Raw genomic sequence first — 24,253 nt, forward strand, 5'->3', positions numbered from 1 at the left:
AGTGGTCTTCCTGCCCTAAACCCCTCCACTCCCACCCTCAGCCCCAGCACTGGACCCGGAGGGTGGGGCCAGCCAGCCCCACCACCATGGATACCCCTCAGGAGCACCACCGGGGCTCAGCAGCGCAGCCCCGGCTCCCACCACAGGGGCCGCTGCCCCCTCCCCTCCCAGCCTGTGGGCCCCCTCTTCTCCTGGGCCGGGCCCGGGGAACACCATCAGGAGGCCTGCATGGGCCCCTGGGCCAGGGCCAGGCAATGCTGGGTAAGTCTTCTAGTCATGTATAAACTGTAACTACAACGCTATAAGAAAGCATCACAGACAGCGTCACAGCTCAAATACTTTATATCACTTCCATTTCTTCAATTCAGCCTATGGAAAGAGAGCCTGACGTTATACTAAGATGTGACTAGATTTCTAGTGGTTACTGCACCAACCCCTGAAACACGGCAGGACGGGGACTTTCCAAACCATGCCTACAGAGTAGGATCTAACTCAGTGGTGAAGACATGCAAGACACCCTCTCTTCAATAAGCCTATTACTTCATTACATCCATTTACCTATTTCCAGTGTGATCGTTTGTGCCGGTGGGACAGTAAGAGAAGCAGCTCTGTAGATTGCAACGCGTGCAACAGGTTTTGCTCAATAAAAGCATTTGGTCGTATGTACTTGTCACTCTGACGTCTTATGTCTGTTGGGAGTAAAGACGCAGAGGAGTTACACCACGGAAGGGGGGACACAGCAAATCATACATGTTTTCCTATCGCAACAGTCCCACAGGGATTCCCTGCTGCACAGAACAGATCCATTTCCGGCGCTCTGCCTCAGTCACACGCTGCCACAAACGTTCTTGTTCCAGCTCCAGGGTAACAATGGCATTTCATTTTGTACGGGCAGTTAAACATCCTGAAGGTTAAGTCTACATATAAATGGAGATCGGAAGGAGCCCAGGTAAAGATGCCCTTCGTGTTCGTGGACCTCACTAGCGTAAGTTACCACCATTGCATTGGGATCATGAAAGCTTCTTTTGTAGGATCCAGTTTCACTAAGTTCTAAGACAAGGCTGTACTTGGGCACAAACTTCATCACCGTTTCTTGACTTAACAGCTTAAAGAAAGAAAAAGACATCATTAAGCTGTCATAATTAGTTAACCATGAACTACGTAAACTGATCATGTATTTAAAAGCAATCAAGGATCATGCCAAGCCTTTGCAATAATTCGTGAGCTATGTCAGTCTTCAGATTTCAGGTGAGAACTGCAGAGCACTGAAAAGCCCACTTTAAAAGCTTGACTGGCAGAAAATTAACTTCAGTGCAGAGCTCTGGGACCAAGAATGACACTGGTGCATAAACACTGGTGCATAGTGTTCTCACTATTTCACAAGGAGTCCTGCAGCACCTTAGAGACTCAGATTTATTTGGGCATCAGCTTGTGTTGGCAAAACCCGCTTCAGCAGATGCACGGAGCAGAAGTTACAGAGGCCGGCATAACTAGACTGGCATAACCATAACAGAAGGGAGCCTCTTCATATGCCTGTGGATTTATGCCAGCCTCTAATGTCTACTCCATGCATCTGAAAGTGGGTCTTTGCCCAAGTAAGCTCCTGCCCAAATGAATCAGAGTCTGAGGTGCACAGGATGACTCCTTGGTTTTGCAGATACAGACGGACACTGTTCCCCCTCTGGAATTGACAATTTCCTGAGATTATTGCCAGTGGCCAAAAATCAAACACATTTTGTTTCGCTCTCAACAGTGCTGCTTATTTCTGTGTGACATGGGCCCCAACCATGGCTTCTTCTCGAAAGACTCAGCACACCCAGAATTTTTTTTAACAAACATTCAAATGCCGCATGGCCACAGGGTGTTTAACTCAGCTGGCATTTCCATTTTAAGTGCTTCGTGTCAGTCAAGATTGACTAAAATTTTGTGCTGAAAATCTTTAAAAAAGAACGTTGGTTAAAATGTCTGAGGAACAAAAACTCAAAAATTAACATTTTGTCAGTCTTTTAATTTGATTTTCATACAGGTCAAATACCAACACCTTCTGTTGATGCACTAGTGAGGCTGAGAATTTGAGAATACAAAAGGATGATCAAACAGTTTACTCAGAAGATTGCATTTCCATTTGTAAGTTGTGCACTTGCCATTAGTAAGAGCAAGCCTTAGCTCTGCTAACTATAAAAAGTGTCTTCAGGAGGTAGCCGAGTTCGTCTGTTACAGAAAAAAACCAACCAATGGTCTGGTAGCACTTTACAGACTAACAGAACATGGAGATGGGATCATAAGCTTTCGTGGGCACAGCTCACTTCTTCAGGTGACCAACACAGGAGTTTTATCTATGGACTTTGACTTTTATCTGCTTCGGTTTAACTACCCAATCTTCAGATACTTACTGATTCCCTCTGCTCTCTGTCTCCCACCCCCTCCCTTTTCCCCCCTCCCTCCTGCCCTTCCCCTCTCCTATTTATTTTTGGGTTTATCCTAAACTCATAATTCCGATCATCGGAAGAAGCGGGCCATGCCCACGAAAGCTCACGATACCATCGACATGTCTGTAAAGTGCTACCAGACCATTCTGTTGGTTTTTTCTATAAAAAGCGTGAATGATACCTGCTACATCATTATGTGGCTTACCTGCAGCTTTAACCAGAGTACCATGAGATCTTTCGGTGAAAGAGACCCTACACAAAGTATTGGCTAGTAAACTGTTTCCCCCTTTATCTTAAATACACTTACCTTAAATATTATTCTTCTGATCCATGGTTTGTCAGATATGAAATCCACCATAGAAAACCCAGGATTGGGCCGAATAGTTGACATGGCTACCCAATATCCCCCAGAGCTGCTTAACCGGATATTATCTGGAAAGCCAGGCAAGTTTTCTACAAACATATCGGCGCCACCTTTCATCAATCCAGACACATAGTACCTGTAAAGATCACAACAGCCTCTTAACCTAAACAAAGTTCATACAACAAGCAATGGATTTCTTACTGCTAGCAGAATGCAGTACACTACTTTCCTCTCTCTGATAAGCCTCTCGGCCCCAGCTGATGGAAGGAAGAGATTATAAGGCAGATGACTCCAGTAAGGAAAAAACTGAGTGGAATAGAAGCTTTTCTCCTTGTCACTGAAAACTATAGCGAGGTAGATTTAATCTTTCTGAACCATGTTAGCTAACCCGTGTGGGGCAGACAGAGATCAAAGTAAAGCCAAGAGTCTGATTTGGGAAGCCAAACATGCCTGAATTAGCTTAAATACCAAGATTTCAGATTGTCCATGTAGCACAGCTGCAATGTCACTGACACTAAGAGTTAACAGGACATATTCTGATCATTATTATAAAACCAGAGGAACTCCATAGAAGGCAATGGAGTTCCTCTGATTTTATGTGTCAGATATCTCTAGCATAGCAACAGAATTTGCCCCATATCATTTATATAAATTGTGGTAATTAAGCAATTAAACTCAATTTACCCATGCAAAACAAGACAAAGGTATGGTGCTACTGTGTCAAATCTACTATACGGATTATGGTAGAGGAAAAGATGTGGGGAGGCTGTGTAGTGAAGAACTGACTCATGTTTTAGCCAACTAAATTCTAATCTCAACAGAAATAACGGTAAATCCGAAATGCGCCTCTTTGAATTTCAGCTGCCTGTGTAAGTAAAGCAGAGAGTCTGTGGCTAACGGAGTCAGGTTAAATACTCGGACACCTCAAAGATCTCCACCAAGCACTCTGTGCCATACATACCCGTTGTCCACCAGAGTCACAGGAGTTTTCACTTCAGTTCACATGACGATGAACAAGGCAAGAATATTAATCTCTTCTTTGTGCGGAAACGTCACATGGAACAGAGACCAAGCCCCGCTGACTGGAGGGGAGAGACAACTCGCTACTGTGTGTCCATCTAGCAGGGATGTTCTGCCGAGACCCATAGACTTTAAGGTCAGAAGGGACCATTATGTTCATCTAGTCTGACTCCCTGCACAGTAAAGGCCACAGAATCTCACCCACCCCTCCCAGAATAATCCTCTCACCTATATCTCAGATATTGAAGCCTTCAAATACTTTGAAGACCCCAAGATGCAGAGAATCCTCCAGCTGTGATCTGTGCCCCATGCTACAGAGGAAGGCGAAAAACCTCCAGGGCCTCTGCCAATCTACCCTGGAGGAAAATTCCTTCCCACCATTAACAGGCATTCACACTACAGAGAGCTACTCAAACCCTACCCTGTCCACCCAGGGAGACTGGGAAGTGCCCCCTTTGCTGTTTAACCCACCAGTGTTAAACAACGAGGAGTCCTGTGGCACCTTAGAGACTAACAGATTCATTGGAGCAAAGACCCACCTCGTCAGATGCATGTCAGTGCCAAGTGGGTCTTTGCCCACAGAGCTCATGCTCCAATAAGTCTGTTGGTCTCCAAGGTGCCACAGGACTCCTCGTTGTTTATGCAGATTGAGACTAACATGGCTACCCTCTGATACTTGCCGCGGGTGTTGACAGCCTTCATGGGGATGGGCCAACAGCGGCAGGCACTGTTTTAACACCACCTCTTTCGATTTGCTCCGAGCAGGCCTAATGAATTGGTATGATGCACAGAACAGTGTTAGCAGGTAATGAACCATTTTCACTAACTTCCTTCCAGAACCCCGTGGACCAGGACCGGCAAAAGCTGTCCTGCAACTGCCGGACATTTTTCAAAAATATGTGTAATGTAGGCAGGGCCATTGCCCCCCCGAAGGTGGGTTAAAAGCAAAGTGGGGGTGGCTGCCTAGGGAAAAGCAGGGACCAAGAAGAGAAGAGGCAACAACCCCCATGCACAGGGAGAAAGGCTTCGGCGAAGGTGTGTGTTGGGTTCCTGTGCTCCGAGTCACCAGCACAGCCAAACGGGGGTGATTCTGCATATGCCAGTGCAGTGTTTGTGCATTTGAGGTCAGGGCAGGGGTTCAGGCTATTCTCTGTGACCAAGAGGCACCCCCACGTCACAGTGACGGGAATCAAGTACCTACAATTTGCCTTGATTACACGTGGTGGAGCTCTGCTTGAAATCACCGGAGTAACATGCGCTGTCACTCAGGGAAGTATTTGGCCCAAGATTTTCTTTACACAATCTAAGCACACAGCACAAATGTCCCGAGACAGGGCTCAGAGCGATGAACGTGGTATAAGAACCTACACGGAACTGAACCAAAACCAACACTGTAACTATAAAGCCATTTGACAGAGTAACGTCCCCCGTGCCCCAAGTGTCTCACTCACCTCCTTATTCTAGCCATGGTTGTTTCTGCTACCAACACAAAATCCTCAGCAGGAGAGAGCTGGACCCCGTTCGGAAACCTCAGTCCTACCATTAAGACTTTCACTTCTTTTGTCACCGTGTCATACTCAAGCAGGCTGAAAGACAGAACCTGGCACTTAGTGCAGTGGGATACGACCCTTTGCCAAGCATTTCCCTTCCTCGTATTCCGCAGCTTTTACATGTAAAGAATGAAATAAGCAGTGCACTCAGGGCACATGCCAGTTTACTTAAAAATGGCCTGGAGAGTAGGGCAGAAATACACCGGCTTGTTAGGGCAGCTGTCCTGCAGCCTTGACAGAACTAGGGGGGGAAGAGATACTTCTTCCTTTCATCTTAAAAAGCACATTCCACTAGAAGAGATCTACACAAATATGCTTGTTGACAGAGGATCTCTTCTTTCATTTCTGCACATGGCAGCTTCTTCTACACATCCTCCCATTGCCTCCCATTACCTGCAGCTCCATAATGACTTAGAGTTTGTAAACACAACTAAGTTGTCCTGGCTATTCCTCTTGGCTTGATCTGCTATAGGATAGAGGGAAGGCTGCACATTGATACTTGCCGGCCATCATCTGTGCCTTCCATAACCAAGAATGTGTAATCCCTCCTTTGCCATTTGCTGCTGGAGTCTGTGAAGAAGATTTTCCTCCCATCCCGAGTCAACGTCAGATCATTCAGAAAGGACATTTTCTGACCTTCAACTGGTTCCTTGGTTGACACTAGTGTTTTCACATTACCTGAGGATAAAATATAATTCAAATCAATGTATAAATAAAATAAAGAGACTTATCTTTCCATACCAATACTTTAAACCCTAACACATTCAGGTAGGTGTTACATTGGCCGAGCATCTTTTCAAACCTCTGAAGAGCATTATATACCATTTTGAATGTTTACAATTTTAAGCTGTCAGTCTGACATTTTATCAAACCACTTTCACTGCATGCACAGAAATGGTAATGATGAATAGTGTTAATAATTGTGTAAGCTTTTTAAAAGTTAGCTTAAGCAAGAAATCAGTTCTAAATGTACTTGAACAAAGTTCTTTTGCATTAAAGGGATCAGATACCGCTGACAGTTTCACAAAGGAGTAGGTTTTCAAACCTACTGAACCCCTAATCTACTCAATGCATTTTACTTGTTAATTTCCAAAAATGAATAGAATAAATTTAGCTGCAATCACGTTTCTGGTGGAGTGTAAACGAAGGGAATATAAATCTTACCTTGGCTAGAAAGCTAAACACAACCTTTACTTTGAAGTCACTGCTGACAGACCCAAAATATGCTCTTATTTTGCAGGAGATTTAGGTATGTCGTGTAAATCAAAGGAAGGAAGACTGAAATATGTTTCTTTCCAGAAATTCCCCCTCTCCCACCACTAAAAATTAAACATACAGATGTAAATCATGTGCTGGGTTTTGGAAGCTCTTCCTGTGTAACTTTCACAGGTCTTTGTACAAATTTTGTATCGGGGAAGGAAATGGAGAGAGGGGTTTTGTTTAGTTGATCTTTGGCAAGTCACTGAAACACAGGGTAAGACTAAAGTCTTTTACATGGGAGAAGCTTCACGCTGTAGAGAGCCACACAGTACAAGTTTTTATAATGTATTTTAATTTCAAGTTCAAACTCGGGTCTTGATCCTTCAGCTGAATCCGTGCAGGCAGACCACTGCACCCCGCCAGCACCTAGTGCAGGACAGGGAAGATTTCAGATCAGCACTGGTCTGGGACTTAGGAGACCCACATTCAAGGCTCCATTCGGTCAGAACCCCAAGTGAAACCTTGGCAAGTTATTTAACGCCTCTGCCTTAGGTCCCCACCTGTACCTCATGTTGGGGGCAAAGGGGGCGCAAGGGTAAATGCATTAAGGACTGTGAACTGCTCAATACTAGAAGAGGAGAGGTACTATGCTTTGGCTTAGATAAATAGAGTACTTAGAGCTAGGGATGAAACGCAGGGGGCAGAAGCTGAGTGCTTTCCAGAAGGGAAGCATTGGCAGCCTTCTTTATGGGAATGGAAATAGGAGGCACACAATGGTGATGTAACTGGGGCAAAGCCACGGAAGTCAAGTAGAGCCAGGAAGAGAACACAAGCTGCCTGACACCTCAGTGGCCAGGCCTGGGGGGGGGGAGGAGAAGGGGGGGGTAAGGGGAGAGAGAGACACCAAAACGTACCTGTGACTGGATCAATTTCATATAATCCGTAATAGGCATCTGCCACAAACAGGGTATTTTTTGGCCCAACTCTGATGCCAAGAGGTCTCCCACAGGCAGGCTCATCTTCTCTGGTTCCTTTTGAGACAATTTTACAGCTGTTTAGGCAGAGCAGTTTGTACAGTTGGTATTAAAGCCATTCCAGAAAAGAAATGTAATACAACAAGACTACATTGGCAGCCCCCAGTCACATTTCTCCAATGGGGAATTAATATTAACGACCAATGAATCAGAGCTGCTTGACGCTTCGCGTTCAGACTGCCCTCTATTGACCAGCCTAGCAAGGAACATCAACCACTCCTCACCGCGGGAGTTGATCATTTCTCAAATTTTTTGTTTTGACAGAAGCTTTGAGTTTTGATTAAACAAATATTGACAAAAACTGTCTTCTCAAACATGGTGGTCTTTTTTTAGCCAGAAAATCCCCAAGCCGCAAGTATTCTGGTTCTCTGATAGTCAAAAAATTCTGTTGAGAATAATAAAAAGACAAGAGACTTTTCTCTGAGCAACCCTAACCTCAGTACTTCTGAGAGCTAACACATTCTCCTTTAGAACAAGCAGTGAAGATCTGTGTTCTCAAAGCAGATATTGGCACAACCACCTTTGTTGTGTCTACGTGGCTTAGCAATTGACTATAGTGATTTCATATGCATATGCAGCTGAAATCACGGCAATTACATTAGTTTAGATGTTACAATGTATATTCCATTAGCTGGCAAATAATGAAGACAAGTGTGGCACTAGCACCGTGTGTTAGTAATACCTGGTTTTACTAGGTTACCTCAAACAGCACTGAAAATGTTGTGAACAAAGTAGTAACGTACATGGGGACAGCAAGCAAGTTTACCCCGGCAAGTCTGCCTTCTAATAAAAGATTAAAGTAGAAAATTACTACAAGCAAGTCACACACTGTATTTTATTAAACTTGTTTTTCAAAAGCGCCACAGGGCGGTTGCTGCTATTTAACATTTACCCTGGGACCGCTTCTACTTGTTTACTCTAACACCAGTGCTACCATGGGACTCTCAGTCGCAGTTTGAGTTCTCTCCTTTTGCGACGCAAGTAACTGACCGGTCTGCTAAAACGCCACGCAGCATGTCAGCTGCGTAGCAATCAGCAGGGATCTGAACGTTTACCTGGTTCATCGGGGCCCCATCCTGGCCAGAGCAGCCCCCATCCGCAGTGGGATGGGGTCATTGCTCCAGCCCAGCCGCCTCCTCACCTCCATTTAATTGCTCAACATACCGTTTTGCTGGTTAAATAATTAAAAGGGATTTTACAGTCCTAGAAGTCAGGCTCGCCGATGGCAGCAAGCGGGGGGGAATTGGGGGGGCAGAGAAGGCAACTGTCACAGGGTCTGGCAATTCTAAAGGGCCTGGAGCCCTGGGCCCTTTAAATCACCCCCAGAGCGCCACACTGCACACTCCGAGGGGCTCTGAGGGCTGGGGGGAGGGCAATGTGGTGCGCTCCTGGCAGCGCCAAGGGCTGCCCCAGCCCTGCCCTTCTGCATAAGGCCCCACACCTTCCAGGAGTGCAGACCCGTGCTCACCCCTCCCAGCATGACTGTCATCTCCCCTGCTAATGCCTCCGTAGAGGTCAAGGATCTACGCAGCGATCCCATTAGGGCTGTCAGTGGGTACTGTGATTTGGGGGTGTTTAAATGCACTTCAAAACATCCCCCAAACTTCCTGGCACAGGCTGGAAAACACCTGCCTGCCTGTTCTTCAGGGCGTGTTTTTCGTCCTTAGTTTAACGATGAAAGGAAGTACCACAGCGGGCCTGATGCCTAGGTGGTCTAAACAGAGAGCTCTATTGACGTACTGATGTAGCTCCCCTGACAGGAATGGAGCTGTGCCATTTACACCAGCTCAGGATCCGGCCTCACGCGAGAAAGTGATGCAGAAAGGCGAACACAAAAGCCAGACTATTCAGCAAAAGGGCTACGATGCCGTCTCTCACCACACCGGGCCCAGGTAGTGCAGAGAATTCCCACTTGGCTTTTCTATGCGTTTGTCTACACTGCAGTCCGGACAGCAGAGGCGCATCGATCAAATCCATCACTGACGGAGCCAGTTCACTAAAGTAACAATGGAACCACAGTAGACTAGACAAGCTGCCCAAACACAGTCCCGCTGGGGCGTCCAGCCTGTACCACTGCTGGCTCAATGAGTATGCTGCATTTGTGCCTCCTGACTGCAATGCAGGCATGCCCTAACACTGGCCCCATGCCTCCACCCCAAGTACAGCACTGAGAATGGAGTTTATTTGAAATAAATGCTCTATCTTAAAGGAATTTGAACTCAGACTCTGAGCCCTGCTTTCAAATTAAGCACTTTAAAGCGTGCACTACAGTACATGTGGGTAACGTGCAATTAGCACAATTTAAAAAAATTAAATTCACCAATGCATGCTTCACCCAACAGGTAAATGCAATTGAATGTCTCTAATCTGGGTCTATTTCACACGATGGGTGTCAGATTTTCAATAAATATAGGGAAAAGCAGCATGGAAAAATTAGTGTAATTACAAAATAGTCGGCTGCATCTTGCTTAATACAGGGCCATTCTAATTCATAGAAATCTTTTCACATCTCTCCTTCAGACCATGTGTCTTATCCTTCAGAAGAAGGGAACAAAGATGGAGTCGGGAGTCACAGACAAGTCGCATGTACAAGCCAACTACTGCTAAGCCACAGCACTGGCCATAACCCCACCTTCAGAGGGAACGTCCACAGCCCCAACCTGCCTACGCACGTTGTGACCTTTCTGGCTCGGTCTCCACAGGCAAGAGTTAGTGCAGCTGCACTGTCACTGTAAACAAACACACGTAGGTGCAAGAGATGATCAGTGTCCCTACACGCTGGGCGCTTGGGCGGCTTGCTCAGGAGAGATTCCAGCGCCCCTAGTGATTAGCAGAGTGCCTACAACGAGGCTATGTTCCTTCGGGTGGTGCACATTCACGCACACCTTGGTGCACATACAAATATATTCTGCACATGCACAGAAACACCAGGGGAACATTGGTGATAATGGCCAAGATCTTCAGACCTAGATACCGAAGTTAGGCTTTGAACTGAAGAGGCCTCCCTGACAAAGGTTACAAATACACAAAGCTGCCACTGCCTTTGAGAGCACTCCTGAGAGAGGCACACTCACACGTTTTTTCCTGGACACTAGTTTAACGTGTTGGGGTACAAGCCATTCAGTGAGAAATAATCACAGGTTTGTAGAGGTACCATGCAGGGTGTGAAATCAAGGAATATTGAAAATACATGTCCACGAAGCATGGGCATGTTACTGTGGTCTAGACTTTAGCTCTTGCTCACATGCACTATGCTCGGAAATGTATGCAGATGTGCACCTGCAAAAGAGAGCAAGACTGACCACTAACTTATTAACCATTGCAAAATCTATCCCAGGAGTTTAACTGAAAAATAAATGTGTGTATCTACTTACTGCATGGGCCATGGCCAAGTCTAGCTAATATTTTTACTTTCCCATCTTCAATCTTCAGAATCTTTCCATCAGCTGTGCCAGTAAACAGCACATCTGCAGAAACAAATGGCATGATTAGTTGGCTACAAAACTGCTGCAATATAGAAAATCTTTTTATAATGATGCAGCACTGAGCCCACATTCCTCCCACACAAAACGAATGCACTTTGAACACAAAATCTTCCCTATTTACTCGTCCTGCAACTGGAGAGAGAGGGGAAGGAGACAGGGCAATTCAAGCCCTCAAATAGCTTAGTTGGATTCAATCAATAAAAAGGAGGGTTTGAGTCTTAGAGCAGGTTGCTGGTTTGAATCCAACTATGAACACAAGTGATAGTTCTGTGGCCTCAACTCTGAGCATATTTCCAGAAAAAAGAACCAGAAGCCACCACATAAGTCACCCTTGTAGCAGTCTCAACAGGGATGCACCGAGTTTTCCTCTCATGCTAGAAATGGTTCCTTGGGGCCTAACACACAAGCAGGGATGTTTATACTGACACTGCTTGTGCCGTACGTGACCTGTGGAAAGAGTACCTCTGTCTAAGGGAGAGAGTAATCCAGCACTACGTCATCCAAAACCCAAAATGTTGCAGAGTAAACATTTGGATGCCAAGTCACATGACAGCAATGGGACAAGTTAGCTTTTAATACACCATGATGAGCTAAAGCCCCTCTCTGAACTCTGCCAGGCTCTTACAAATTGAAAGTTCTTCGATGGTTGGGTAAGAGGAATCGCTAAACTGTTTGGGCTTTTAACCTTCCACTTTAACTGCCTGGAATTGTAATGAGTTACACGAACTGTGAGGGGGGGAAACTATTTTGATTTTCAAGGAAGGAACAGCTTCTACTTCCCTAGAAAAGTTCTGAATTGCGGACAGGTCAGAGGTTTCACCAGTCTCGAGGCCAGTAATCTGCCTGCAACCACCACATACCCTCCCTTCCCCTTCCCCAACTGCCTGTCCCAGGTCACAATCCCCTCCCCAACATGATTTACATTTACAATTTACTGTCTGCAGGTTTTATCTTATTTAAATAAAGCTTAATACTCTGAGAAATGTAATGATCTAATCATATAGGTGGATATTGAAAAAGTGCTTTAACCATTGCAATCTAGTAAAAAAAGTTACCCACGTGAACTGTCAGATCAGTAGCTTCTACGGCTAAAACCTTGACATCATTAAAGGCCATGGTCCAGAAGAGCAAGGATTTTTCATCAGAACTAAATGACTTACTTTTGGGAAGACAGCTACATGGTGATATGTAGCTCTAAGCTAATGGTTACCGACCCAAGACAACATTACAGTGCAGACACATGGAAGTCTGCACAACTGGTAGTCTAGAAATGTGCATCAAACTCTTAAAGAAGCAACTGTGAAAAAACTACCCTAAATCCCTATCGTTTCCCAGGGCTTACCACCAATATTGACAATAGATTCTGGTCCAACAAGTTGATTTTCAAATATCCTTTCTGCTTTTCGCAGCTTAGTATTTGGCTCTAATGCATCAGTCAGGAGGGGAGGGTCTTTGAAGCTGTAAAACCAAAATGCAGGTCTTATGATTATCACAGAACAGGTACAAAGTCAAATACTCGTGAGCAAGAAGCTGAGCAATTCTTCCAGCTTGCATACATGACAGCTGTTTGCGAAACCACATATTTCGTTTTCCTGACCACCAACAGCATTCTCTGAGGCAATGTATCAGCTCTAGCCTACATCAGCTCTTAGGAATTAAGAGAATTTTACAACACTAGTATCTCGATGTCCATTTAAATACAAGTCAGTTTCAAAAAGTGCAGTTCCATAGTCTTAACTAGTTGACGTAAAACTCAGTTCAGAGCTGCTACTTAGCTAGTTGATAGACTAATGTCCTAGCTGTGGCCCCAACCTTCAACCGGAGCCATGTGAATGGACACTTTAGCTCACACGGGTCTGAGTGTCGGTTTATTGCCTGGAGGAGACAATTCATCCTACATAATTATAGTCTATATTCTTGAACAAGCCTTAATTGACACAAACACCACACTTCAACCCTGATGCTGAGCTTACACCTGAGTAGTCTCATCACTAAGTGAGCATACACAGTTGTGCAACAGCTGCAATCTTGGCCAAAACCAGGATCTTAATGCTCCCTCTAATCTTTTCCATCTTTTATGTGCACAGAAGCAAGTGCGAATGTGCACCACCAGCAGAAACACACCCCTCGCTATGGGCGCTCTGCTAATCAGCTGGGTAGCATTTGAACCTCTCCTGAGCGGCTGCACACAGGCCCAGATTGCAGGGAGCACTGATCTTAGCCAGGTTCTCCACAGCTAACCGTCTCTGGGCTGAAGAGCTATGCTTTCTGACTGGGTCCATATCAGCCTCTGTGGATTGGGAACAGAGAGGACCATGTGACACTGACCAGTAGGTTACATTGACTCTCACGAATCAGCTGTCAAGGACTGGAGCCTATAAGCCTAGTAACACCCCTTATGGGATGATGCTTACTGGTTACCCAGTGGCCCAGCTGGGCTGCAGCAGCCCCTCACCTGCCCCACTTCCGCAGTTAACTGGTTAGATGGGATTTTACATCCCTAGTAAAAACTGGGAAGGGAAAGAATGTCTAGTTCTGTTTCAATAATCCAGACACGTTTAAGTACCCCATTAGCAGGACAGGGATCGTTTTGGCTGCGAGGGTTTTTCTTAACAATCCAGTGAACAAGTTACAAATATTCTGAGGCTCGCACTCTGCAACCTGAGCCATAGCAGGGACGCTGAAATGCATTTATTCAAGTCAACGTGTAACTGCTGTAGTGAGCAGTCGAGAACTGTGAAGCAGGACCTGGTGCTGGGGAAAGCCAGCTTTAAAGCCAGCTCCCCACAGCACTGTCTCCAGGCAGCAGCGTGGAGGCAAGGCAAGGGAGGCTGCCGTGAAGCAGCCCCTGCCCATAGGGGGGGAGGGGGTAGATCCTAGCTCCCCACTGATACAGAGGCAGCAGTGCCGGGGGGGAGGGCGCCCTGTGTGTAATTGCGTACACGGTTCCACTTTCACATCCCTTATCCAGAGGGGGTCTGTGATCAATATGGTTCCCCACCATCTTCAGTAAAACTTCACTCAGGGTTCCCTGCTGCAGATCCAACTGCGAGACCACAGCCGTGGGCTGTAGCGCTTTGGACAGAGACCCTGTCTCCGTCCGTACTGGTACAATGCTTAGAGCAGCGCGGCGCCAGCCCTGCTCCTGCACACCACTGCAGGACAGCACACAAAAAGAATAATAAATTAACTCTTCAAAGTAACACCCACCCCAGACTTGTGCCATTTCCCTGGGCCAGGTGGGAAGGGCTGCAGCTGAGATCCCCACAACACCCCACTTCAGTCACTGCAAGCACCCTGGTGAGGACACACCACCCGTAGAAGGAAGGTGCATGGACACCAACAACTAACTAGATCGTCCTAGATTAAGCGACCTCATTTTGTAGTGCAGATAAGCCCACAGCAACTTCAGAAAAGTTGACCATTAACAGAGAATTAGTACGGAACCTTGCAATAAAATTCAGTTCCAACAGCTCACCTTAGAGGCTGAGGGTCTATTGGGCATTCCAGGAGAACTATTGCTCCAAGCAAGGGAATAATTATGGAGACAGCCAAAGTCAGGAAGGTCACCCGGAACACCCTGCTGCTGTACGCACTGCCACACACAAAACACACAGGTTAGCGTTCGATGTTAAACTCAACCAGGAGATTTTAAGAGCCTCTCGTTACACTATTTTGTTTTTGAAAAGCCAACTGCTTTCCCCTTTCACCCCCCCCCCCCCTCACCACCACACACTTCTCTTTATGCTCAACATCTGCCACATCAGGCAGCCAGCGTCGTCTGTTTGCATACACCACTGTACGTATACACTGCCAGGGGTCATTTCTAGTGTATCGTAACTAGAGTACGCGGATAGATTACTGTCTGCCTTCTCAACGGACTGGGAATTCCCATTCCAGTAGCCAGTTCTGTTGCCCAGAGTAAGTTGCCTCCAGTAACTGGAACAAAAGCTATTGAAATATTTTAAAGAAACACTCACGTTAGTGAGAACGAGGGATGTAATGGAGCAGTCGACGACCCGATAAGCATAGTAGACCAGTCAGCTACTCGCATGCCACCCCTCCCCACTGCCTTTGCATCAGCCTCTTAAAAGCCCGTCTCCTCCCTCCTCCACCCCCCCTGCTCCCTCAATCAGAGGCTGGGAGGGGACATAGCTGCTGTGCAGAGAAGCCCCTGCCCGAGACACCATAAGGAGGGGCTGCTTCGTGGCAGCAGTCCCTGTGCAGCGAGGCCCCAAATCCCCCGGCACCCCCGCGCACAGGGGCTGCTGCCAGCCCGGCTCAGTTCTGGCTCACGCCGGGTGCGGGACAAAGCCCCACTGCAGCTCTGCAATTTAAAATGCAGTAGGAGCCGGGGGGCAGGCTGCCCAGCTCCTACTGCCTTTTAAATTGCAGAGCTGCAGCGGGCCTTGGTCCCGCACCTGGCGCGAGCCAGAACTGAGCCAGGCTGCCTAACTGACTCATTGGGTAGTCGATAAAAATTCTATCGACTACTCGATTAGGTACCCGCATTTTAACATCCCTAGTGAGAATCACCTCCAAACTGATAAGGTAGGCTGAATATGAATAAAACCTTCAATTCATCCATACGCGACAACCATTAAAACATGAACAAGACATTGAATTCTAAGGTTGCAGGTCTAAAACTGAGGATGTGTGAACAGCAAGCCGATCCTGCTACCCAGAAAACAACACAGCACCTTCCCAAACCAGGCCGCAGAATTTCACCTTGGGAGTACCAGAGACCTCCAGTAGGTAAAGGCAGCCCATCTACTCACAGTAGCCTGTGCTCCCCGTCTTTGCCATGAGAACCGTGTTCCTCACTCTTGAAAAGATAGTGATCACGAGAGTTTGTTCTCTGGAAAAAATTCTTCCTTGGAATGTGAAGGTGTAAAAGCCAGGAGCCATCCCCGAATGTCAGAGAAAATTCAAGACTGAGTGAAGTTTCCTGGACATGACCTTGACAGGTCCCTCAAGACCCGAAAAATCCGTTGGATTCTCAACATTTACAACGGCCCAGCTATGAAGGAGAGTAGGTACAGCCTTTCAGTGCAGACACACCAGGGCCACAAAACCTTCCTCAGTGCAAACAGGGTCATCTCTTGGACGTGGTTCTTATATAAAATGGTTTGACTGAAACAATCCTAAAGACACTTAGGCTAAGCGTCCAGAGAAGAGAAATGCATGGATTTTTGGCATGCTTGAGTCTTGACTTGGAAATACAGCCACTGAGACTCTTAGCTGCTCTTTAAAACAGCCATTAATATGCCCCATCTCCTTGCAGTGTCAATTAAATCCACAGCAATAGAACTTGTGAGAGCATGCATAAATCCTTGATGAGCCAATCATCCAAAGAGTGGAGAAATGTGTCATCACCCTGTGTACAAACACCACTGTGACCAGTACGCAATTAGCACATAGACAAATGGCTAACACCAGCCCATATCTTTAGGATTACACACACACACACGGCTCGACAATCTATGTAATCTACTCGCCTGTGACGAGTAGATTACAACCTGGAAGAGCCGGGTTCGGGTGATCTGCACATGCGCAGAACGATCTGCGCAGATAGCTGGACAGCGCAGCTGGCGAGCGGGGCTTGCTGCGACTCGGTGAGCCCTGTGTGTATAAAGTTTTCCTGCCATGCGTCATCAGCCTTTTTGAAAATGGAGTCTCATCGTCTTGCTTACTTGCACTTCAAGCAGAACTGACTGTGAAACTGAGATCTGTCTGTAACATATAGTACATGAGCAATAGACCAATTACACTGGTCTACAATTTTTTAGAAGTCGTCTGCTTCAGAGATAAAATGTGCTATTTATTATGTATTTTGATGTGCTGAATTCAAATATGACAATTAAAACAACTGATTGGCTACTGTTTCCAAGATATTTAAGTTTTTACATGTTACATCTATGCATATTGTAGATAGCAGAGTTTTAATCGTAAATGTGTTTATGGTTGCTTTACATGATAATATTTCACCTGTCCTGTTTATGTAACACTTTAAAAATCAGCAAAAGGGTTATATAAATAAAATGTATTATGAAACAAAAGGCAAAAACTATTATGTACATAGTTTAGTCCTATTCAGTGTCTACTCGGCACTTCTTGGCTTGTCTCTTGTTTTCATTAAATGGAACATCTCTTGTCACTGTCCAGCAATAGTCTGCAAGCATTGATGGGCTCCATTTGCCTTGATAGTGTTTCTCCATTGTTGCAATGTCCTGGTGTAGCCAGACAGACCGCCCCCCTCTCCCCCCCCCCACATCCATCTTACTTGCCTCTCTGAGGTTCATGAGGCATACAGGGCAGAGAAGGAACAATAAAATCAGCATAGTCTATGCTGGCTCATCTGATCCCGAGAAGCTGAAAACATAGATATGAGGAGAGAGCGATTAAGGAAATAAGCTGGCCTCGAGGCTGCAAGAACTGCCCCGGCTGGCACCCATGTTGATACGATCACACACAGTCATCCCTGGGAGAGGAATCTCCCACTGAGAAAAGAATCCCCAGTACTTCCAATTTAGTTCTCTCTCTTACAAGTGTAAATTAAGTTCACAACTCCCTTGTAAGAACTGGTCTTACAAAAGACAGACCAGCACCATTTGGCATTACAGATAAGAAAGAGAAATACGTGACCCCATGGGTATAAAGATGGGTCCAGCAGCACACTCACTTTGAGTGTCAGTCTACCCTCTACCTGCTGGTCGGGTTAGGTGTTTGACCTCCCGAGGTTCCATGGGGACGCCCACCTCGTATTTTTGTCTTTCCTAGGAATTGAGGGACCGGCCCCGGCTTGACACGCTGGAGTCGAGAGGCACAGAAGGGGGTAAAAATTGTACCTGGATGTAGTCCTTTGTCTTAAGTGTACACATAGACTTAGAGCTCTTTAAAGATTAAGTTGTCACTTGGTACCATTATTTCTATTTTCTATCTTTATTTTCTTTGTAACCATTTTTAAGATCTAGCAGTTAAGAAATAGAGCAATAGCCATTGTAACCATATGATTTATAAGCTTCCTTAATAAACCTGTAACTGTTTAAGCTTTAACCTGACTCCTTCAGTTGCTGTAACAGAACCAAGCACAATTTAAAAGAACTTCAGCCTGTCATAAGGGACAGGTATAGGAAGAGCTTGGGCATTTGGATTGGGTCACTCCCAGGTGACAGATCCGTTGGGGCATCTCTCAGTCTTCCCTAGACTGCCTGCTGCGAAGGGATCTTGTATTCTAGCAGCTAAAATCTGAGATGTAATAGGCTCTTCCTATAAACCCAGGGCGTCTGTCAGCCTGTCGGCTGCCTTCTGTGACGAGACTCTGGTCCTAGCAGTAAAGTCACGGACGTTAAACCTTTTTCTCGGTAACACACACACACACACACACACACACACACACACACACACACACATCCTGCCCGTCGGCTGACACCTGGTGAAATCGCTCGCTGTGCTCGTCGCTCACTGCTCTGCAGTTCAGTGGAAAAAAAAATCTAGATGAGAGTGCAAAAAATGTATCTTTAGTGACATGCTGCAACCAAGGCTTTTGTATGCCTTGGGGAGGTTTTCCACCAACAACCTGTAGTTGTCTGCCTTGTTGTTTCTGAGAAAATTTATTGCCACTAACTGGAAGGCTTTCCATGCCGTCTTTTCCTTGCCACGCAGTGCATGGTCAAATGCATCATCTTGAAGAAGTTCACAAATCTGAGGACCAACAAAGACACGTTCCTTGATCTTAGCTTCACTTACCCTTGGAAATTTTCCACGGAGGTACTTGAAAGCTGCTTGTGTTTTGTCCATGGCCTTGACAAAGTTCTTCATCAGACCCAGCTTGATGTGTAAGGGTGGTAACAAAATCTTCCTTGATTCAACAAGTGGTGGATGCTGAACGCTTTTCCTCCCAGGCTCCAATGACTGTCGGAGTGGCCAATCTATCTTGATGTAGTGGGAATCTCTTGCATGACTATCCCATTCGCAGAGAAAACAACAGTTCTTTGTGTATCCAGTCTGCAGACCAAGCAAGAGAGCAACAACCTTCAAATCGCCACAAAGCTGCCACTGATGTTGGTCATAGTTTATGCACCTCAAAAGTTGTTTCATGTTGTCATAGGTTTCCTTCATATGGACTGCATGACCAACTGGAATTGATGGCAAAACATTGCCATTATGCAGCAAAACCGCTTTAAGACTCGTCTTTGATGAATTAATGAACAGTCTCCACTCATCTGGATCATGAACGATGTTGAGGGCTGCCATCACACCATCGATGTTGTTGCAGGCTACAAGATCACCTTCCATGAAGAAGAATGGGGCAAGATCCTTTTGATGGTCACGGAACATGGAAACCCTAACATCACCTGCCAGGAGATTCCACTGCTGTAGTCTGGAGCCCAACAACTCTGCCTTACTCTTGGGTAGTTCCAAATCCCTGACAAGGTCATTCAGTTCACCTTGTGTTATGAGGTGTGGTTCAGAAGAGGAGGATGGGAGAAAATGTGGGTCCTGTGACATTGATAGTTCAGGACCAGAAGTTTCATCCTAATCCTCTTCCTCATCTGACTCAAGTGAGAATGATTCTGGTGCCTCAGGAACCGGCAGTCCTTCTCCATGGGGGTACTGAGCGTATAGCTGATGGAATGTTTGGATAATGCACAGTCCACTTCTTCTTTGACACACCTTTCCCAACTTGAGGCACCATGCAAAAGTAACAATTGCTGGTATGATCTGTTGGCTCGCTCCAAATCATTGGCACTGCAAAAGGCATAGATTTCCTTTTCCTGTTCAACCACTGGCGAAGATTTGTTGCACAAGTGTTGCAGCATATGTGTGGGGCCCACCTCTTGTCCTGATCTCCAATTTTGCAGCCAAAATAAAGGTGATAGGCTTTCTTAACCATAGTGGTTATACTGCGCTTTTGTGATGCAAAAGTCACTTCACCACAAACATAGCAGAAGTTATCTGCACTGTTCACACAAGTACGAGGCATCTCTGCTCATTTTGGCTAAACAGAAATGTGTCCCTCTGAAAAATCAAACACTGACAAATAAGAGAGCACGACACTATGATTTCTAGAGCTGATATAGGGCAATTTTTCAGCAGAGTGATGTAAGCTTCATTATGATTGCATCATCCATGACTTCTAGGAATAACATGATGCAATACCAGCTTCAGATTGCTTTGCCTAAAAAGCAAGTACTGTCCAAATCCAGTCATAGATTTATTCATAGATTCAGTCAAAGATGTATTTTAGTCATTTCTGGTTTAAATTGAGATCCCTTCCCTTTATAACTCACTTATCCTCCACCATTAAAAGTCAAGGGTCGTATATACTGACCCAATAGCATATCTTGAAAACTAGAGCCAATCAACAATTTTAAGCATCATTTTCGTTCTCAGTGACCCAGAATTAGTAAAGTTTGACTACATTTATTTCAGAAGCATTTTGGCTGTAGAGCAGTGTTAACAGGTTTGTTCTATACACTTTCGTTTGTTCACTTTTCTATACAATCAGTGCAAGATTAGCGGACTCTCTGGCCAGAGAAAGGGGAGTTGGTAAGAGTAGAGAGCACAGACAGCAGCCCCCTAGTATAGTATACGATTTTTACAATCTATTTGTTTTGGCAGGTGAGATCATTTACACCTGCCATCTAGGATAACAGCGAAACAGAAAATTCACCATTAATGAATCACTCATCTCTTGTAATATATCCACAGACATCTCAAGCTATTCAAGCTAAATCAATAGCTCAGATGTTGGAAAATACTACATGCAACTCTATATAGGTGTTTTTTGTCAGATATTGTTAGTTAAAAAAAATCAGGGTGTCTGTTTTTCTTTATTCTAAGATCTCTTGAGCCAACGGCTCCATACATGCACCCTATCACATAACTGAAAAAAGTCAATTTTCTTTTAGAATAAGGAAGGAGAGGCCTGGCAGATGGCTCCTTCGCACCATGCCAGGAAGAGGGGACTGTTAAAGAGGGCTCATCTTGGCACAGGAAGTATCAAAGCACGTCAAAGGATGCTACTAAAGCAACCATCCTTTGTATTTCTTCCGTTTCAAATGTGGAAGGGAGATTGGTGTAACAAGTGGTCCCAACCACTCGACTAGTACAGGACATACCAAGGCAGAAAAAGGAAGCTGTCAAAGTAACAGACCCTTCCTGATACCTGGAAAAAATGGTGAAACCACCAGTGCTTGTGGTCACATCCTCTTAGGCCAGAAATGTTGAGACAGCAAGAGGCAGGTTGCCAAAGCAGCAAAGCTTGCTGACTCTGATAGCTGATGTGCCAAGGGAGTGAAGATGAGCCATATACACTTTAGAGGCATGCAACCCAGTCGGAAGGATGAGAGCGCCCGATCAGAGTAAGGATGTTAAATATCAATTAATTTACTAGTCGAGTAGTCGATGGAATATGCACTGACTATTCAACTAGTCGATAGGCACTTCCGCATTCCTCCTTTGAAATGTACAAGAGTCCCCAGCAGGGGTTCTTGTGCATTTCAAAGTGGAAGCACCTGCATGGAGCCTGGGGTCAGCGTGGGACTCAGAGTCCCTCGCTGACCTCCGGCTCCATGCGGTGCTGCTGCTTTGAAATGTTGAACAGAGCCAGAGTCAGTTGGGGACTCCCCAGCTGATCCAGGCTCTCCGTTGCATTTCCGTGGAACCCAGAGTCAGCTGGGGAGTTCCCAGCTGACTCAGAGCGCCACATGGTGCTGCTTCTTTGAAATGCTGCGGTGGCGTTTCAAAGGGGCAGTGCTGCACGAAGCCCATACCCTGGGCTCTATCTGAGAGAAGCAGTGGGGGGGGGGGGGAAGGGGAGGGGAGGAGAGGGGAGAAAAGCAACTAGTCGATTCAACTATCTGATAAGCATTTCCTTATCAGATAGTCAACTAGTCCTTAATATCCTTAAATCAGAGGAGGATGGGCAACCAGATATACTACTGGGCAATGTACAAAGTCACCAATGGTAGCTCCTTCCTTGAGGTGAACCTGGATGACAAAGAGGAAAAATAATTTGCAAGAAAGAGAAGAAAAGAAAGAGAAAACAAATATAATCACAGGCTGTGCAAACCACTAGCTGCCTAATCCAATGACAGCTCATGATCAAATATATTTCTTACTCTAAATTGCCCCAGGACTGCTTGTTGTTTGTAAATTTACACTGCTGCAAAACAGACATCCAGTACAAAGTCAAATAACTGAATATACCTGTGCACCCTCAAAGCAATTAATATGACAACATAAGTACAACCAAAATCACAATGTGACCCACAGAAATCAATGAGTAACTCTAGCCTGGTTAATATTTATTCATGTTGTTTTATAACATAGGTTTGGGCTTAAAAGGCACAAAAGAACAAAGAAATACTGCTCAATTAACAACCTCCCCTGAAAAAAAAATCTGTTAGATGCATAAAACACAGGGAAACCCACCAGCTGTCTATTCTGATCCCACAGAGGGAATGCCTGCTATTCCCTGATTCCTAAAGTGCTATGGTGACCATGAAAATCACAAGAGCTATTGCAAAAGAAAAGAACGACCTTATATTCATAGCAAGTCATAAGCCCAAAGCTAGAGGGTGAGGGGAATGGCGGTGGTGTGACCACTAGTGCAGAAGAGATCTCGGGAGGAGGGGGATGAAGGGCTATGCAGCAAGAGTTGAGAAACACCCCAGCAGGCCGACGCCTCCTCCCACATCTCCCAGCAATTCCTCTCCAGCGACAACCCCTCCACGTAGCGACCAACAGCGCACCCCAGGCCAGCAGGAGGGGCCAGGCCATGGCCACGGCCGCCCCTCTGCCCCCACACAGCTAGGAGCCCCGCCACTTGCCCCACCAGCCACTGAGCCTGGCAAGCAAAGTGCCCCTCCCCCAGTCAGTCCTCCCCCAGGAAAGCCCCCCCTCCCCTCGGCCAGGAGAGCCCCCCGGCCAGGACAGCCCCCTCCCATCCCCCTCCCAGCCAGGACAGCCCCCCCTTCTCAGCCAGGACAGCCCCCCCTCGGCCAGGACACCCCCCGTCCATCCCCCCTCAGCCAGGACAGCCCCTCCTCCATCCCCAGCCAGGACAGCCCCCTCGGCCAGGACACCCCCCCTCCCCTCGGCCAGGAGAGCCCCCCGGCCAGGACAGCCCCCTCCCATCCCCCTCCCAGCCAGGACAGCCCCCCTTCTCAGCCAGGACAGCCCCCTCGGCCAGGACACCCCCCCCCCCTCCATCCCCCCTCAGCCAGGACAGCCCCCCCCTCGCCCCCCCCCAGCCCGGACAGCCCCCCCCCCACTCGCCCCTCCCCCCAGGCCGGACAGCCCCCCCCCCACTCGCCCCTCCCCCCAGCCCGGACAGCCCCCCCCACACACTCGCCCCCCCCCAGCCCGGACAGCCCCCCCCCCCGCCCCACTCGCCCCTCCCCCCAGCCCGGACAGCCCCCCCCCCCCCGCCCCACTCGCCCCCCCCCAGCCCGGACAGCCCCCCCCCCACTCGCCCCCCCCCCAGCCCGGACAGCCCCCCCCCCGCCCCACTCGCCCCTCCCCCCAGCCCGGACAGCCCCCCACTCGCCCCTCCCCCCAGCCCGGACAGCCCCCCCCCCACTCGCCCCTCCCCCCAGCCCGGACAGCCCCTCCCCCCCCACTCGCCCCTCCCCCCAGCCCGGACAGCCCCTCCCCCCCACTCGCCCCTCCCCCCAGCCCGGACAGCCCCTCCCCCCCCACTCGCCCCTCCCCCCAGCCCGGACAGCCCCTCCCCCCCCACTCGCCCCTCCCCCCAGCCCGGACAGCCCGGACAGCCCCCCCCAGCCCGGACAGCCCGGACAGCCCCCCCACTCGCCCCTCCCCCCAGCCCGGACAGCCCCCCCCAGCCCGGACAGCCCCCCCACTCGCCCCTCCCCCCAGCCCGGACAGCCCCCCCCAGCCCGGACAGCCCCCCCCACTCGCCCCTCCCCCCAGCCCGGACAGCCCCTCCCCCACTCGCCCCTCCCCCCAGCCCGGGGCGGCCCGCACCCGCCATCCTTCGCCGCCTGGGACGCGGTGTCCTCGGTGACGACTCGCGGCCGGACCGCGCGGCGCTGCCGCAAACCCTCCGCCTCATTCATGCTGCTCGGCGCCCGCTCAGCCCCGCCCCCCGCGTCGCGCGCCCGCTCAGCCCCGCCCAGGCCGCGCCTGGCCCCGCCCCCCG

At 47.7% G+C, this 24,253-nt stretch overlaps 1 protein-coding gene across 4 annotated transcripts; it reads right to left on the reverse strand.

Annotated features, from left to right (window-relative positions):
- Window positions 1-324: 324 nt before the first annotated feature.
- On the reverse strand, window positions 325-24,238 carry APMAP (adipocyte plasma membrane associated protein). 4 transcript variants are annotated; one of them, XM_089777596.1, is made up of 10 exons: window positions 24,079-24,238; window positions 14,561-14,677; window positions 12,425-12,540; window positions 10,972-11,064; window positions 7,478-7,594; window positions 5,867-6,041; window positions 5,265-5,399; window positions 4,494-4,580; window positions 2,737-2,929; window positions 325-1,105 (listed from the first exon to the last, which is right to left on the reverse strand). In XM_089777596.1, exons 1-10 carry the CDS (start codon window positions 24,168-24,170, stop codon window positions 896-898), a joined length of 1,335 nt encoding a protein of 444 aa, XP_089633722.1. In that variant the 5' UTR covers window positions 24,171-24,238; the 3' UTR covers window positions 325-895. The 4 variants fall into 4 exon arrangements, with proteins under 4 accessions (XP_089633722.1, XP_089633723.1, XP_075781980.1 ...); XM_089777597.1 differs by lacking the exon at window positions 24,079-24,238 and adding an exon at window positions 15,063-15,386; XM_075925865.2 differs by lacking the exon at window positions 4,494-4,580.
- Window positions 24,239-24,253: the final 15 nt, after the last annotated feature.

This window comes from Pelodiscus sinensis, chromosome 3 (genome assembly GCF_052426305.1).
Source record: "Pelodiscus sinensis isolate ZL-2025 chromosome 3, ASM5242630v1, whole genome shotgun sequence".
Lineage (NCBI taxonomy): Eukaryota > Metazoa > Chordata > Testudines > Trionychidae > Pelodiscus > Pelodiscus sinensis.

Bases quoted from the DNA above. Each gene is read 5' to 3' on its own strand.
- APMAP (XM_089777596.1), bottom strand. From the start codon at position 24,170: ATGAATGAGGCGGAGGGTTTGCGGCAGCGCCGCGCGGTCCGGCCGCGA. The intron at 14,678-24,078 runs GTGCGGGCCGCC...TGTGTGTGGCAG, and splicing joins CAGGCGGCGAAGGATGGCGG to TGCGTACAGCAGCAGGGTGT. The intron at 11,065-12,424 runs GTAAGCCCTGGG...TTGTTTCTGCAG, and splicing joins ATCTATTGTCAATATTGGTG to ATGTGCTGTTTACTGGCACA.